General features: G+C 49.3%; 7 protein-coding genes and 1 long non-coding RNA gene across 10 annotated transcripts; 4 read left to right on the top strand and 4 right to left on the bottom strand.

Annotated features, from left to right (window-relative positions):
- The first annotated feature begins 92 nt into the window (after positions 1–92).
- On the top strand, positions 93–1,507 carry LOC136184582 (tol-Pal system protein TolA-like). 3 transcript variants are annotated; one of them, XM_065971495.1, is made up of 10 exons: positions 93–247; positions 298–392; positions 439–513; positions 566–603; positions 654–694; positions 747–772; positions 831–1,066; positions 1,123–1,137; positions 1,193–1,338; positions 1,388–1,507. In XM_065971495.1, exons 1-10 carry the CDS (start codon positions 97–99, stop codon positions 1,405–1,407), a joined length of 843 nt encoding a protein of 280 aa, XP_065827567.1. In that variant the 5' UTR covers positions 93–96; the 3' UTR covers positions 1,408–1,507. The 3 variants fall into 3 exon arrangements, with proteins under 3 accessions (XP_065827567.1, XP_065827568.1, XP_065827566.1); XM_065971496.1 differs by having other exon boundaries at positions 831–910; positions 959–1,066; positions 1,193–1,394; XM_065971494.1 differs by having other exon boundaries at positions 1,193–1,399.
- Positions 648–2,489, bottom strand: LOC136184602 (uncharacterized). The gene is made up of 3 exons (XR_010669386.1): positions 1,465–2,489; positions 1,111–1,403; positions 648–1,059 (listed from the first exon to the last, which is right to left on the bottom strand). It is a non-coding gene; the product is annotated as an uncharacterized lncRNA (long non-coding RNA).
- Positions 1,530–4,652, top strand: LOC136184557 (uncharacterized). Its single transcript, XM_065971468.1, has 2 exons — positions 1,530–2,492; positions 2,668–4,652. Exons 1-2 carry the CDS (start codon positions 1,597–1,599, stop codon positions 4,487–4,489), a joined length of 2,718 nt encoding a protein of 905 aa, XP_065827540.1. The 5' UTR covers positions 1,530–1,596; the 3' UTR covers positions 4,490–4,652.
- On the bottom strand, positions 4,515–7,123 carry LOC136184585 (TOX high mobility group box family member 4-like). Its single transcript, XM_065971499.1, has 5 exons — positions 7,049–7,123; positions 6,879–6,998; positions 6,385–6,810; positions 6,187–6,326; positions 4,515–4,728 (listed from the first exon to the last, which is right to left on the bottom strand). Exons 1-5 carry the CDS (start codon positions 7,106–7,108, stop codon positions 4,683–4,685), a joined length of 792 nt encoding a protein of 263 aa, XP_065827571.1. The 5' UTR covers positions 7,109–7,123; the 3' UTR covers positions 4,515–4,682.
- Positions 7,124–7,173: 50 nt separating this feature from the next.
- LOC136184577 (ubiquitin-conjugating enzyme E2 Q1-like) lies at positions 7,174–8,670 on the top strand. Its single transcript, XM_065971488.1, has 9 exons — positions 7,174–7,368; positions 7,443–7,562; positions 7,615–7,739; positions 7,791–7,888; positions 7,943–8,019; positions 8,075–8,155; positions 8,215–8,308; positions 8,355–8,431; positions 8,476–8,670. The coding sequence occupies exons 1-9, from the start codon at positions 7,201–7,203 to the stop codon at positions 8,617–8,619; spliced, it is 984 nt and encodes a 327-aa protein (XP_065827560.1). The 5' UTR covers positions 7,174–7,200; the 3' UTR covers positions 8,620–8,670.
- Positions 8,589–9,606, bottom strand: LOC136184590 (mitochondrial genome maintenance protein mgm101 homolog). The gene is made up of 5 exons (XM_065971503.1): positions 9,484–9,606; positions 9,313–9,431; positions 9,158–9,261; positions 8,895–9,098; positions 8,589–8,840 (listed from the first exon to the last, which is right to left on the bottom strand). The coding sequence occupies exons 1-5, from the start codon at positions 9,600–9,602 to the stop codon at positions 8,709–8,711; spliced, it is 678 nt and encodes a 225-aa protein (XP_065827575.1). The 5' UTR covers positions 9,603–9,606; the 3' UTR covers positions 8,589–8,708.
- Positions 9,607–9,655: 49 nt separating this feature from the next.
- Positions 9,656–10,231, top strand: LOC136184480 (transmembrane protein 70 homolog, mitochondrial-like). The gene has a single exon (XM_065971385.1). The coding sequence runs from the start codon at positions 9,656–9,658 to the stop codon at positions 10,229–10,231; it is 576 nt and encodes a 191-aa protein (XP_065827457.1).
- A 154-nt stretch (positions 10,232–10,385) lies between these two features.
- LOC136184563 (1-phosphatidylinositol 4,5-bisphosphate phosphodiesterase gamma-1-like) lies at positions 10,386–13,997 on the bottom strand. Its single transcript, XM_065971473.1, has 20 exons — positions 13,958–13,997; positions 13,722–13,899; positions 13,642–13,664; positions 13,458–13,577; positions 13,245–13,401; positions 13,041–13,142; positions 12,804–12,983; positions 12,683–12,740; positions 12,515–12,627; positions 12,400–12,456; positions 12,241–12,340; positions 12,095–12,184; positions 11,898–12,023; positions 11,790–11,835; positions 11,621–11,726; positions 11,453–11,567; positions 11,241–11,399; positions 11,088–11,176; positions 10,825–11,030; positions 10,386–10,758 (listed from the first exon to the last, which is right to left on the bottom strand). Exons 1-20 carry the CDS (start codon positions 13,981–13,983, stop codon positions 10,617–10,619), a joined length of 2,193 nt encoding a protein of 730 aa, XP_065827545.1. The 5' UTR covers positions 13,984–13,997; the 3' UTR covers positions 10,386–10,616.
- Between the last annotated feature and the right edge of the window lie 6 nt (positions 13,998–14,003).

Raw genomic sequence — 14,003 nt, 5'->3', positions numbered from 1 at the left:
TGGCACGAGTGATTCTACGCGCTAGTACGCGGTCTACATCACGTGAGTTGTGACGTGCCGTACCAGTTTCAAACTCTCAACGGAAACGAAAAGAGTATGCCGCGCCGAAAGAACGAGCCGTTTACCGTCGATTTCACAATCGGCGTAAGCAAAGTGGTAAAATTGCCCGAAATCGATCGAAATGGAATGACGCGAGCCGAACGCGAAGAGTGGTGGCACCGCGTCCTCGGCGACTTCGAGAATCACAGTAGGACAGGAAAGAACAGTTGAAAAAACGAGAGTCTGATTCTCTAAAAGTGAAGGAACGGCTCGAACAGATGCGTCGCGACGCGGAGCAAGCAATGGAAGCGTTCGAAAACGCCAAACGACTCGCCATTCGATCCATTCCCAAGGTGAGACCACGAAACGCAATTCGTCCCTCGCGAGTGTTTCTTCGAGGAACTCCTTGCCATGCCGTTTTACGACGTTGTCGATCTGGGTCGATGCCACCACGAGGCGCTAGAGTTGCTTCGGGTATTCAACACTGTACTGAGTCGGTGGGAATGAAAAAATTGCATGTTTGTAGAAGAAGAAGGCGGAAGAGAAGAAAGCAGCAGACGCGGAGTGCGTAAAAATTTTAAATAAAATTTATTTAAAATTTTCTTTATGTATAGAGAGGAGGAGGCTTCTGCTGTACTTGCTGAAAATCCTGAGGGTACATAGATGTATGGGTCATAGTAAATTATTTTGATGTCTTTTCCTAATAGTTGCAAAGTCGACTATCAGAAAGAAGGTTGGTATCACTGTCCGTGTCTAGAGTGTCAGGTAAAATTGTGTTGTTGATAATATAGGGTACTACAAGAAGGAAACGAGGTCAGCCCCTTGCTGCTACAAGTGTTAAGAGAGGGGTCGTCACTCGCTCTGTCACAAGGTTTGGAATTGTAAGACGAGTGTCTGCTTTGGAACTTTTACCTTTTAGAGGCAAAAGGGCAGCTCTGACTGAAACTCAGTCCAAGGCCTGTGACAAGCCGGATTCAGCTCAGACTGTCATTGAGGTGACACCATTTGTGACTTCTGTTGCTACGAGGTAATACTAAAATCTGTTGGTATTGGCTATTACAATAAGCCGACCTTTTCATTTAGAGTGCATGCTGCAAGGTGCTCAATGGGATGGATTCTTCTCTTTTTTGTTGATTCTTACTTTGTACTTCAGGCCTGGCTTACTGGCTCCCATTGCGGAAGATTCTCCAGCGTCTGCTGCAGCTAAAGAGACAATTATGGCCAAGATAAGCAACGCCACTAAGGGTATGCCTAGAGCTGCTCTGCTCAGCTTGGCTGAGAGACTCGACGATGTACTTGGTAAGATCCTCAGCTCATCACGTGTTTGAGAAACAATTCCGCTTCTTAGGCTTCGGTCAAGAGAACTAATTTCGGATGAAAAACAGCTAATTAATTTTATTGTTCTCATGTTCTGTCTGTACTAACCGACGTGGTAATGAAATTAAGAGATGTACAATGCTCGTGCACGCGACGTCACGAAGTTGGAAGTTCCCGTCGACTGTAGTCTGCGGTTCTCTCTCCTTCGTTTTGGTCTCGGCTCCTCCAGATGATTCAGTTATGAAAAAACGTCGATCTCCATGCGGCATCACCGTCGCCTCTCTTGCCGCGATCGCTGTCCTCACACTCGCTCTCAATCTCTTCAGCATCACTTCATCGTGCTTTTGGAGCGGCAGCGACGGCGGCGGCGTCGGCGGCGGCGGCGCAGGGAGAATAGGCTCGTCATCTAACGTCAATCAACCGCTGTGGGAAGTCGGCGAACGCGGCGGCGGCGGCGACGACGACGACGACGACGTCGCCGATCTCCAAAACCGACTTATCTCGTCGCAAGAGGAAGTCGCCCGTTTGAGACGGCAAATTCTCTCGCCCGACGTCGACAGCGACGAGTGCGCCGGCGCGTCGATCGTCGCCCGACCGCGCGATCCCTACAAGCCGACGTCGCGTCACGCCGTCATCGAATGGGACTCGTTCGACGAGAAATTCGTCTTCTCGTCGTTCATGAACGGTCGCACTCAGCCGGGCGATCGCGTGCAGGGAATCGCGCGTCAGGATCTGATCGACGCGAAAGAGGCGGCGCTCGAGCTCATCAATCGCGACGACGAAGGAAAGAAATATCGATTCGCGAAACTCGTCCACGGCTTTCGACGCACCGATCGCCTCCGCGGCACCGAATACGAGCTCGATCTTCAATTGACGTCGATCGACGGGCCAACGTCGAAGCGCGTGCGTCTTCTGCGACCGTTCGGCGAGCCTTTGCTCGAGCGCGTGGCGACGTACGAGGATTTGAGTGTCCACGTCAATCTCGTGATGCCGCTCGCGGGACGTTTCGAGATATTTGAGCAGTTTATGTATCGATTTCGGAAGTGCTGCATTGGACAGAAATTCGTCGACGTCTTTTTGATTCTCGTCTATTTCGGCGACGAGAATAAGGAGGACGTCAAGAAACTGTTGGCAAAGTAAGAGACTTTGTCTACATAGTGACCATCTGGTACGCGTAGGATTGATCTCTATTGATCCTAAGGTGGCATGCCTATTGAGGGGGTCTCTATTGTATTGTCGTGGTTTATGCACTCCCCCTTTTTGGAGGAGCCAGTGACGTCACGTACTATGCTAATTCTTTCTCTCCCCCAGATACCGCGACGTTTTCAGTTGGAAGAATTACGAACTGATCGCTGTCAATGGGCCTTTCTCGCGCGGCGTCGGTCTTCTCAAGGGCGCCGAATACGTTCGAGACTCGGTCACCGATCATCGCGTCATGTTCTTCTGTGACGTCGACATACGCTTCACGTCCGCCTTTCTTCAGCGTTGCCATCGCAATGCGGACCTCGGCAAGCGCGTCTACTACCCAGTCGTCTTCAGCATGTACAATCCGGCGTTGTCGACCTCGAAATCGTCGCGCAGCAGCAGCGCGACGATCTCCATCAAAAGGGAATCGGGATTCTGGCGCGATTTCGGCTACGGAATGGTCTGTCTCTACGTGGAGGATTTTTTCAACGTCGGCGGTTTCGACTTGTCGATCGAAGGCTGGGGCGGAGAGGACGTCGATTTGTACTCCAAGTTCGTTCAGAGCGGCTTGGAGACGATGCGATCGGTCGACGAGGGCATCTATCACGTCTGGCACGAGAAGCTGTGCGAACCGGAATTGAGTCCGGAGCAGTATCAGAGTTGCATGAATTCGAAGATATCGACGTCCGGTTCGCAGAAGCAACTCGGTAACGTCATCATCGAACAACAGGAGCGCATCAATCAGCTGGAAAAGGAGATTGACGTCGAGAAAAAACTTCTCAGCGCCAAGGGCGTTCTCAACGCGAGCGCTTCGTCGTACGCCGGCGGCGCGTCGCGGCTCGCCGCCGCGGGCAAAAGCGAGGCAAAGAAGCGCGGTCTGAAAATCTACGTCTACGATTTGCCGAGCGAGTTCAATAAGAAACAGATCGAGAAAAACGAGAAGGATCCGCCGCCTATATGGAACTACGATTGCAAGGTGAACGCGTTCGGCGCCGAGTACGCGATCCATCAGAGCTTGATGCGAAGCGAGTTTCGAACGGAGAACGCCGCCGAAGCCGATTTCTACTACGTCCCCATCTACGCGTCGTGTCACTACATCAATGCGCAGAACGAGGGCGACGACAGGACGGCGAACGAGGAGACGGTCCAGTTCGTGCTGCGCGCTCTCCAACACGTTCGAACGCGCTACGACTACTTCAATCGATCGGCGGGACGCGATCACGTGTGGACGTTCACGATGGGTTTCGTTGACGACGACGAGAACGAATTGTATGCGAGTTTGAAGAACGGCGTCTTTCTGCTTCAGTCGGCGCTCCTCGCCAGTCGCTACTTCAATCCCCACAAGGACGTCGTCATATCGAGCTACGTCGATCCGGACGAAGTCGTCGCGATTTATTCTGTGCCGTTTATCGATCGGCCGACGCGAACGATACTCGCTCACTACAGCGGCGCGCATTTCAAATCCGAACGCGGTCGGACGGCGACGACGACACTGACGAATGCGATTGTGAAACAGTACAGTCGCGTGCCGCGCTTTCGCATTGCGGCGACGCGTATGAAGACGTACTTTCTTGACATGATGTCGTCCGTCTTCTGTCTTTGTCCCGTCGGCGACGACGAACCGACGGCAATGCAGCGCGTCTACGAGTCGATTATTCTCGGTTGCATACCTGTTCTGATTGGGCCCGACGTCGAGTTGGCGTTCGCCGATCGCGTCGACTATTCCAAGTTCGTCGTGCGGGTTCGCGCGAATCGCGTCGATCGGCTTCATACGATTTTGCTCAACGTCAGACAGGAGGAGATCGTTGCGATGCGCTTTGAAATGGAGCGGAGTTGGACGGCCGTGAGCTATGACAAGAAGGTCGGACACGTTTTGGATAACGTCATTTACAGTTTGGTTCGACGAAAGCCGGAGCAGAGCATGAAATTGGTGTATCGTGATCATTAGCTGGTGGCTGGCGGCGGAGAAAGGATACCGACATAGACTATTTTATTTGAATTATTCAGGAGCGGGCCTTTAACCGTTTTGACAGGCTAGGGATGTAGCATGGTGACGCAATAATTAATTAATAAAAAATATGGTGAACTGCCCCCTTTCTACATATACATGTACATGTATATAACCTCGCCGAGGACTTCTCTCAGGCGACTCTCTGCTGCTGACCTATCCAGGATTCAAAGACTGATCTAAGTGAAAAGATATAGTTTGAAGTAGACAACTCAGAACACGTTCATTTTTATTACTAATTTATTATTAAGTACCGTTCAAAAGTTTTAGGCTCTCGGAACTACACTGATACTGATCCTTTCAGATATATTATGCTCGAAGCAAAATCCCAAAGAAAAATTTTATATATAGAGGCATGGTTTTTAGTTTAGCAATCAATAGAAAAAAGGCTTCACTAAGCCTTCGCAGTAACTAATTCAACCGACGGGCCGACTCTGCTGCAGTAATTATTGCAAGCGACGGCCGACTCTACGCGCAGTAAGTGTAAAACTATAAAGTGTTGGGAAACTGAGTTTTTACTTGGTAAGTCTGGCGGTAAACTGTAAAGGACAGTTCCTTTGCCCATGAAATGTGAAGGTTTGGGTATAGGACTTCTATATTCGTGGATTGGGCGAAGGGGCCCCCTTTGGGGGTAAAAGCGTCGTTTGATCACTAGAAGCTCAAAAAACGCGTCTTCTCGCGTAGAGAACTTTAAAAAAATCAAAAAAAACATCGACACATGACACAAACCCCACGGAAGACGGTGCTATGGAGGTTTATCCGGTGACAGAGGTGCCCAGGAGCTGGGAGAGAGATGCGAGAACTAGGAAGGCGTGCAATGTTACACCCTTGTCAAGTGAGGAATGAGGCGACCACCGGGCCATAGTGCCTCAAGCCTTGGGGAGTGTTGCCAATCTCCCTTCTATCCTAGCCACGAGCTCTGCTCTGCTCCATCTGATTAGTACTTGTAAATGCTGGGTATTTATACTCATACGCGACTAGGGCCCTACGACTGCAGCTATTCACGATTAAAAGGGATCAAAAGGAGCGTCGTTTGAACCGAAACCTTTGCCAATCGGCCGCAAATGCATTTCTGCCAGCAAAAACAAACGAAATTTTGTTGAAAATCAATTCAAACGCGAAAAACGACAGCGGAATGTGTGCTACGTGCGCCAGGCACGCCTTGTCACGCGACATTGAGCAACGCATGACGTCAATCATCGCGCTGCTACGAAATGCCCTAATACGAGAAGTAGAAGCGATGAATCGGTCGCAAAATGCATTGTGGGCCTATTCTAAAGACATTGAGTCGCTATTTGGACGCGAAAAGCGAACGCATACGCAGTTACGGCAGTACGCTTGGTCAGCAAAATCAAAGTGCTACGTCCGGTTCTATAACGGGCAAGTCAAACGTGCGTTGCACGTGATACGCAAACAATCCGACGAAAACGCTACGTAGCTAGACTATTCGACCCGTTTCTCGTCAAATTACCTAACCAATTAACAATGGGCAGGGTACGATAAAACTTCCGGTACTGAAATACTAGTAAGGGCCCCCTTTGGAGTTCTAGCGTTTCGATCTAAACGTTTGAACGGTACGTACTGTAAATCACAACTATGGGGATAAATGAACGTGCCATTGGCAAAGATTTCCTTACTTGCAATGTTCAACGACACAGTCGTTGCCACAGTATAGTGGACCTCGTTCTGCATTAGGTCTCGCCAACTTATTGCATCCCTCCCTTTCGCACGTTCGACCTAGACGCGGCTTCACGTCAACCTCCGATTTTCTCGGAATCTAAACACACAGACATTATATACAGTACAAGTCGCAGACATGAGACACTACTACGAACCTTATATTGAGCAGACCCGTCCTTAGAAGAACTTCTTTTCCGTTTCTCCATCGGCTTGCCTTTATCTACTTTCGACTTTGCAACCGTCCTTTTTGTTTCCGCATCTTCTGACGCGTCTTTGTTTGGCACAGCGGCAGGCGTGGCAGCCAATTCCTGTTTAGGAGTAGAAGCTGGAGGCGTCGAAGCAGGAGTGACAGCCACTTGATTGGACATGGGCTGCAATTTGAATGTTCCCGATTTGATCATCTGATGCAACGAGGCAGCGGGGATGGCAAACAGGGGTCCACTGCCCGCTGCCTGGAAAGGTTGATTGACAAGAACCAGTTGCTGGGGTTGATTCAATACACCCCGAAATTGACCGACATTCATCGGCGACACGTTCGCCACCGGTTGAACTGGTGCTTTCACATTTGCTGTCAGTAACGCCTTATTTTTAATTAATTGATCAAAATAAATTACGATTCGAAGCAATTTGTTGTTTTCCAAACGATTACCGTTGGCTGATCTTTCAGCGTGTTTTCAACCGGCGTCAGCATGTGCGGGGGGAGAGGCGACGTGACGGCGGAGGGCCGTTGAGGCGTGGTAACCTCTTCTGGGGTCCCGTCAGTGGGCTTCTATGCGAGAGAGAAGGTCAATGGAAAGACAACAACAAATCCAAAGCTACCATAGAGTAGTCGTGCTCCCAATCTTCCGACCGGGGCTCCTCCGAGTCGGTCGCCGACATTTCGGCGGCGAGGAAGTTTACTTCTAGCGCACTTGTTCCAGCGCTGCCCGGATCACTGCCCGGATCGCTTTTCAATTTTGCCTTCGTTTGGCATGTCGGGCGCATTTCATTTGTCACTTTCGCAGGCCAGAGAATGGGCTTCGACCGATTCGGCGCCTTTCCGCCTTGTTTCGTCGAACGAAAGTGAAAGACGTCTCGATTTCTCCGCCGAATCAAAGTCCTTCTTCGTCGTGTGTCCGTCGACGACGAATGCAAGATGGGTGTGACTGCATCGCGGTTTCTCGACTGCGCAAAATATTCACGAGTCGAATTTTCCGCGTTTCCTGTACTCTAGCACGTGTGGAGCGACGATCCGTCGTCGCTGAGCCAATTAGCCGAAATTCAAGAATACACCGACCACTGCAACCGCACGCTACTTCAAGTACTGAATCGGACTTCGGAACTGCTATTTCCCGTCAGCACTGCACATGATATGTAGTCACCACGCGAATGGTTTTCCCTTTTAGAAAGCTTCTGGTGACAGAACTAGGGGGGATGCTGATGATGGTATAGATGAAGATGACGAAGATGACGAAGATGATTATTATTATGATGACTGTGAGCCAGAGGAAGATGCTAGTGCAAAAGCGCAGTACGTTTCCCCATTTTCTTTCTATTTCGAATCTGAGAATTGTTTGCACAGAGCTCAGGCTAAAGATGACGATGACGACGACGAAGTCACTGCTGATGATTTCTTTACTGGTGACGGATCTCAGGGTGCCGTGCATCGACTTATCAGGGGTACCATTGAATCCTTTGTCATTGTCTTCTTCTTCTTCTGAGATAAAGCCTTAGATTTGAAGAACTTGAAGAAGACGGCGGGCAAGTTTGGCGTTGAAGGAGAGCCCAAGGATGACAATCTTTTTATATGGGTCAGTAAGAGGAAAGGCATGGAGCATGCCATTGAGCCTTGCATTGTACACACAGAGAGTCAAACTCACGAAATTTGAAAAGGGGTCTCTCTTGGCGCGAGACCTTGATAAGTATGCTGCTCAGTACAAGAGAGAAGTGGGTCACTTGGGGAGGGCTTCTATGCTTATTGCACTCAAGTTCAAGTAAGACTTTAGCCTGTTGTAGAGATGGAGATGAAGTTTCCAAAGGATTATCCTATGAGTCCTCCATTTGTTCGAGTAATAAGACCCAGGTTCAAGTTTCTGACAGGTACGATAGAGCTAAGACAACGTTTTTACAACCAATGGTGTTTCAGGTCATGTGACTATTGGCGGTAGTGTCTGCATGGAATTGTTGACGAGATCAGGATGGAGGCCCACAGTTGATATTGAGGTAAAGTCACCGTGCAATTGAATGCATAATCATCGTTGTTGCAGAGTGTGCTGGTTCAAATTCACTCTGAAATGATTTCTGATACGAGAGCCCAATTGGATTTCTCACATGGTGATCATCCCTATGACGAGACTGCAGCAAAGCAGGCCTTTGAAAGAATGGTTAGGCGATACGGATGGAACAAATAGCTTGTGTTACATTTTTTGGATGACTGGAAACAATAAATCAATTTAGTAATAGTTCTTCTTACCGCACTTGGACGTACGTAAGACAGCCTTTAGGTTGCCTTCCATGGGTAAGGAAACATGTGGTTTGAACCCTTACGACGCCACAATTTTCGTCTCTCCTTTGATCTCTGATTCTCACACCACACCTCTTCGGAATTCTTTGCCTTCCACTCCAAAACAAACTAATCAATTGCAGTAGAACAAAATCAGAAAGTGGCCCCATTGAATCACTGCACCTGAGGATCCCACAATTCGCTTGCGATGCCCAAATCCTTACAGCAACGCATCAGAGCATTCGATTTCGCCGACTCGCTCGCCTTTCCAAAACTGGAATTTCCTCTCGTGTAAAACAGGTGTTCTCCCGTCGCTTGCGACACGAACCGTCCCAAGCAAAAGAGAGCATACTCGCGAGTCACCAATTGACCGGCCTCTCCATCAACCTACACGTGAGAAGGGAAAAAAATTCAATAAACCCCGCGCGTAGAGGGCGTTTCCTCACCTGAAACTGAAGAACTTCGCCGCGTGGCATGAGCGCCCATCCTCCCGGACCGAACGCGGCGTTCAGAATTCGCCTATACTTTATTTCGGGCAGGTAGATAAGTCCTAGACGACAGAAAAGTGTTTCTTTGCTTGCACATCGATCGCTGTGTTCACCGTCCGGCTTTATTTCGACGTCTTTGTCGTTGATTGGTGCTAGGAGAACTTTTCTCGTCTCTTCGGGAAAGGGAGAGGCTGCAATGCCTTTGAACGGATCGTCGGTGGCCGAGACACTACTGTACACGTGTCTTTTTTGTCGCTTTGGAACGGTGCGAAATCGGTTCTCACCGATCTTCCGAATCTTGCTGTCTATCGGCGTTGGAATCGACTTGAGACGAGGTAGATAACGATATCGAGGCCCGATGGCGGACAGGAGCCAGTAGCAAACGACTAAACCGTTGAAGCATCGACAGTCGGAGAAACTAGCGCGCGGCTTGGAAGACCCGGACTTCCACGAGAAATGGCAGCGGTGCGTCTTTCGCGTTCGGCCTGTCGCGGATTCTCCAAGTCTGGAAGGCACATGCTAACGCCTAGCTGCAGCATCATCGATTGGATTCCTCGACGGAGTTCCCATCGCGCGGTCTACGAGGGTCCATTGAAACAGCCAGTAAAATTGGTGAAAATCTTTTCGCTAACCACGTGCACGGCGTCGCTAGTTGGAGTGCCCCTTCTCGTCTACTTCGGCAAGGAGGGCGTACCTCTGGTAGCCAAACTCGGAATGGTCAGCATCGTAGGAATAATAGGAATCGGATCGACGTTTCTCCTCCACTGGCTCACCAAAGGATACGTGCGAAAGATGGATTACGACGAAGAGACGGATCGAGTTCGCATCGAAACGCTGTCTATCCTCGCAAGACCGATCCACAGCGAGGTGAACGTGGCAGACGTTCGTCCGGTCGAAGGACGAAAGGTGTTCTCAAACTTTCAGGTGAATAATCGTGGTTATTTTATTCATCCGGAGGTCTTTGAACACAGGAAACTTCTAGCTAGGCTGTTGCACGTAGTCGATTATAGTGACGAGGACGGGGACAGCTAAGATTGGGTTTAATTTTGAGTATAAAAACGTTTGACTGACCCCTCCCTCATTAGTGTTGGCCAGTCACCCAAGCTGATAGACTACTTGAGCGTAGACGTACATACATACACTCAACGTACTTCGGGTACGTTGTTGAATTAACAGAACGCTCCTGCCAAACTAAAAACGAAAATTTCTTTTAAAAGAGACGAACACAAAAATGGCCCAAACCTAATTAAACAAGCCATTGAGAGAAATAAAACTCCAAGGACAGACAGCATAAAGGAAATGATCACAAGAGCCCAATACAAATACATGTAACTAGAACTCCCGCATCCCTACGTCCTTTCCTTCAACGACACACAAAAGCCTACACAGTCCTCACAAAACAAACCCCACGTCACTGTTAGACCTGTCTGGACGTCGAGTAGTAGGGATTGGGATTGTTGCTGCTACCGGTGCTGCCGCTGCTTCCGTGGCGAGTCGTCTGCCTCGCTCGCGGTAGGTTTGGCGGCGGGCAAGACGGCCCTACCTCGAGTTGCCGTTGCCTAGAAAAAACAACACAAGTATCTCAACGTATTGTGACACAGACGAAGAAATTCTCAAGGACTCGCCTTGCTCTGCTGGACTGGAGTTCAAAGAGCTGGCTCTGCTTCACGTGCAACTGCTTGCCCAATTCGTTAATCTTCTGCGCGGCCACTTCGCCCTTGTGCACCGAAACTTTCTTGTTTGTCTTCGTTTCGATGGCCATTTCCGAAGAGAGTGCGGCGACTTCGGTGCGCAACGCCTGAATGCTGGAGTACAAGTCGCCGTCTTCGCCCTACGTGTGTGCAAAGGATTACGGGGGTGAGCGGACTTGGGGGGGCAGTGACCCTACCCTAGCATTTCGTATGTCCGCGTGAACCAGCAGTGACGAGAGCTCAAGTTCTTCGCTGTAACCATTCCTCAGCGGCAAACTGCGATAGCCTGTACGACAATACGTGCAGAGCTCGGCCATGTCACCTATTTTTTTTTCGATTTCCTTTTTTACCTTTTCTGAGACTGACGACGGGAACGACAGCCTGCCCAAGAAAGTTGGGATCTCCGAACATGTCTTCGTCCTGCACGAGGAATCGAAGACAGGCCATGTCCGGATTTCGTACGTCAAATTCGCACGATTCGTTCCAAACGGGATTCAAACCGTTATCGACTGAAAAAAAGAGGATATTAGATGACAATAAGGTAAGGCCTTGGCTGGCGCACCTTTGGTTGCCGTCTTGTATTTCGTGGCATCTGATTCAAGCCCAACGACGTCAACTTCAACGAAAGGCGAGGGTATGCCTCGACCCGATTTCACCAAATTTCGCGCAGCAATGATCTGGTACACAAATTCCCAACGGCGTCCCTCTAGTTCTCCCTCCCCTAGCTTACAGTCAAAATAATTGAAAGTGGCTCAACGTCATGACAACAGTTGTTTCGGTCCGCCGGATCAAACTTTGAATTGCGCATGCACTCCGGTTGAAGCAAATAGCCGCAGCTACAGCATACAAGAGATCACACATTACAAACGCGTGTGTAATAGACATTTAAAGCAGCTGACCCTCCGTTAGCACCAAATCTGCCGTAATTGAGCTGCATTGGCTTGTCTGCGAGTAATCGATTAGGCCGGTTCCGGGGAGGAGGTGGAGTAAGCAGAGACGGTACGTACCGGGTGTTTGGTAGTTCAAGGCGCACATCTGCACGCCGCAGTTCCACATCATCGCTGGATCGTAGTTCGACGAATCGACGCGACTGCCTTTCGGATAGACGCGACTGAACTGACGAAAGTTATAAGTGCGAGGAAGTCAAGAAGCAAAAAACGCAGTAAAGAGGAGAGAACACTTTCAACTAGTAGAAAAGGATATGCAACGTATTGCCTCGATTTGGGCGAACGAAGGTAACGCCCAACATTCGTCTCAGAAAACGATGACATGTCATAGTAGGCACCCGGTGGACCTGAAAAATGAAATCGATTGCAATTGGACAGACTCTATTCCTCTTCGTTTTCGTACCGTCCAGATCGAGTGGTACACCGGAACGGCAATAGACGACCAAGTCCGATAGCTCCTTCGCAATGTTTCTCTTCACTTCCTGCATGACTGTGGCTTGACGCTAAAGAAACGATTCTAGCTCAACATTTTCTTTAGACAGGTCAACAACGGCGGTCTCACCTTCTCCGCGGCACTTTGCGCCGCGTCTCGAATCAAGTGCATCCAATCGCTCATGTCCTTTATAAACAGCATTCAAATATCCCCCGTCGACGTCCCGCACGACACCCCTTCCTACCTCTAGGCCTTCGGCGGCCACTTCGAGAGCGCGCTGACGCAAATTGGGATTAGATGACATTCCGGAGGGAATGATCCGAAAGATGTACGTCTGCTCGGTTCGTTGAATAGGCTCTTCAATATAACATCCCGTCAAAAATCAAACTCATCCTATCGGACTCTCCCTTACCGACAATACAACCGTGCACGTCGATACAGCCCTGCTGAATATTTCCAAGCGGCGTATCCTGTAAAGATATACATATGCCTCGAGATTCCGCTCAGTGACACGTCACCAAAAAAAAAAAGACCTTGGCTGGTTCCGCTTCGATTTCTTCGACGTAGTTTGACGGGAACCATCCAGTGGTTCCGCTGTACGTGCCTCTCCACCAGCCGCCGTCGTGCTGCTCGACTTGGGTGATAATTGCGTGCTTGCAAAAGGAGAGCTCGTCGGGACGCATTGCCCGATAGTCATACAAAGCTCTCACAGACTAGAGCGAAAAAGGAAACTCACGAGAAGTATCTTGGATCGAAGTTCTCTTTTTCACCATGCCAGCGACAAAATCGTTCGGATCGTGATAGACGCCAGCGCCGTACAAATTTTCGTCCTCGTCAGCTGCGTCAGCTTCGCTACCAATTCTTTGAAGAATCTAGGCATTCAAAAACAAAGTGAGCAGCGTTGCATTGATAATCAATATCAGATTTCTTGGCTACGTCGTAAAAAAACTCCTCTACTGCTTTGCTTCTCTTACTGCTTCATTGATTGGATATTTCAATTTCATTTTTCGATAGAGAGGATGCTTTTCGTAGTACTCCACAAGCTCAGATAGGCTCTCAAACTGAGCGGTGCCAATCGTGTATAGACGGCCTTCCAACAGAATACGGCAATGCTTGATCTTTCCTTCGGCTCTAGAGAAAAAAACAATAGTTGACGTTAAGATTCTCGTTTTTGCTATGCTTGCTACCTGAATGACACGGCAAATGCGTCCTGATGCGACTGACTCTGTCTCACTAAGAAAGCACCGTCCTCTCGCACTCGTTTCAACATCTCTTCCGCCTCTTGGCGACTGATCTTGTGAAACCAACTAAAAAGTCAAACAAACCGTCTTTAGCATTATCCGAATTCTTATTCTTCTTCTCGCATCATACGGCTTATCTTCATGCCGTTTCGGCTAACGAAGAAAAAGGCTAGATTGCGTGTGAAGGACAGTGGTCAAATTTGTACTAACCTGAGGCACGGGATCGGTGAGATGCATTTCAAAGTCATGCGCTTTGAGTGGCTGAGCGCGATAGTAATCAATCAGAGAGTACAAGTTGTCGAAGCTCATGTGGTCAGTGAGAAAGAACTTCAATCGACCGTTTTCCATACGCGACTTGATTCTGCAGTGATTCACGCGTCCGCGACGCCTAGAAAGAGACAAAGCGCACGGTAAAATGACCAACGCGAATTAGGTATAAGTTTCACCAGAAGGAGAGAGAGTAATCGCCCATGAACGTGTCGCTTTCGCGCA

This window comes from Oscarella lobularis, chromosome 3 (assembly GCF_947507565.1).
Source record: "Oscarella lobularis chromosome 3, ooOscLobu1.1, whole genome shotgun sequence".
Lineage (NCBI taxonomy): Eukaryota > Metazoa > Porifera > Homoscleromorpha > Homosclerophorida > Oscarellidae > Oscarella > Oscarella lobularis.
Note: the sequence above shows the minus strand (reverse complement) of the source record. Positions and strands in the feature narration are given on the sequence as shown.

What these genes read in the sequence shown, in the direction of transcription:
- LOC136184563 (XM_065971473.1), bottom strand. Translation starts at nt 13,983, where the DNA reads ATGGGCGATTACTCTCTCTCCTTCTG. An exon ending in GCATTTGCCGTGTCATTCAG is followed by an intron (nt 13,402 to 13,457) that starts GTAGCAAGCATA and finishes TTTTTTCTCTAG; the next exon opens with AGCCGAAGGAAAGATCAAGC. An exon ending in TGTACCACTCGATCTGGACG is followed by an intron (nt 12,185 to 12,240) that starts GTACGAAAACGA and finishes TTCATTTTTCAG; the next exon opens with GTCCACCGGGTGCCTACTAT.
- LOC136184582 (XM_065971494.1), top strand. Translation starts at nt 97, where the DNA reads ATGCCGCGCCGAAAGAACGAGCCGTTTACCGTCGATTTCACAATCGGC. An exon ending in CGGCGACTTCGAGAATCACA is followed by an intron (nt 248 to 297) that starts GTAGGACAGGAA and finishes ATTCTCTAAAAG; the next exon opens with TGAAGGAACGGCTCGAACAG. An exon ending in CCATTCGATCCATTCCCAAG is followed by an intron (nt 393 to 438) that starts GTGAGACCACGA and finishes TGTTTCTTCGAG; the next exon opens with GAACTCCTTGCCATGCCGTT.
- LOC136184557 (XM_065971468.1), top strand. Translation starts at nt 1,597, where the DNA reads ATGAAAAAACGTCGATCTCCATGCGGCATCACCGTCGCCTCTCTTGCC. An exon ending in GTCAAGAAACTGTTGGCAAA is followed by an intron (nt 2,493 to 2,667) that starts GTAAGAGACTTT and finishes TCTCTCCCCCAG; the next exon opens with ATACCGCGACGTTTTCAGTT.
- LOC136184480 (XM_065971385.1), top strand. Translation starts at nt 9,656, where the DNA reads ATGGCAGCGGTGCGTCTTTCGCGTTCGGCCTGTCGCGGATTCTCCAAG.
- LOC136184585 (XM_065971499.1), bottom strand. Translation starts at nt 7,108, where the DNA reads ATGTCGGCGACCGACTCGGAGGAGCCCCGGTCGGAAGATTGGGAGCAC. An exon ending in ACGGGTCTGCTCAATATAAG is followed by an intron (nt 6,327 to 6,384) that starts GTTCGTAGTAGT and finishes CTGTGTGTTTAG; the next exon opens with ATTCCGAGAAAATCGGAGGT. An exon ending in TGTGTCGTTGAACATTGCAA is followed by an intron (nt 4,729 to 6,186) that starts GTAAGGAAATCT and finishes CTTTTCACTTAG; the next exon opens with ATCAGTCTTTGAATCCTGGA.
- LOC136184590 (XM_065971503.1), bottom strand. Translation starts at nt 9,602, where the DNA reads ATGCTTCAACGGTTTAGTCGTTTGCTACTGGCTCCTGTCCGCCATCGG. An exon ending in CAGCAAGATTCGGAAGATCG is followed by an intron (nt 9,432 to 9,483) that starts GTGAGAACCGAT and finishes ACACGTGTACAG; the next exon opens with TAGTGTCTCGGCCACCGACG. An exon ending in GCGAAGTTCTTCAGTTTCAG is followed by an intron (nt 9,099 to 9,157) that starts GTGAGGAAACGC and finishes TCTCACGTGTAG; the next exon opens with GTTGATGGAGAGGCCGGTCA.
- LOC136184577 (XM_065971488.1), top strand. Translation starts at nt 7,201, where the DNA reads ATGTCGGGCGCATTTCATTTGTCACTTTCGCAGGCCAGAGAATGGGCT. An exon ending in ATGACAATCTTTTTATATGG is followed by an intron (nt 8,020 to 8,074) that starts GTCAGTAAGAGG and finishes TTGTACACACAG; the next exon opens with AGAGTCAAACTCACGAAATT. An exon ending in CTGCTCAGTACAAGAGAGAA is followed by an intron (nt 8,156 to 8,214) that starts GTGGGTCACTTG and finishes GTAAGACTTTAG; the next exon opens with CCTGTTGTAGAGATGGAGAT.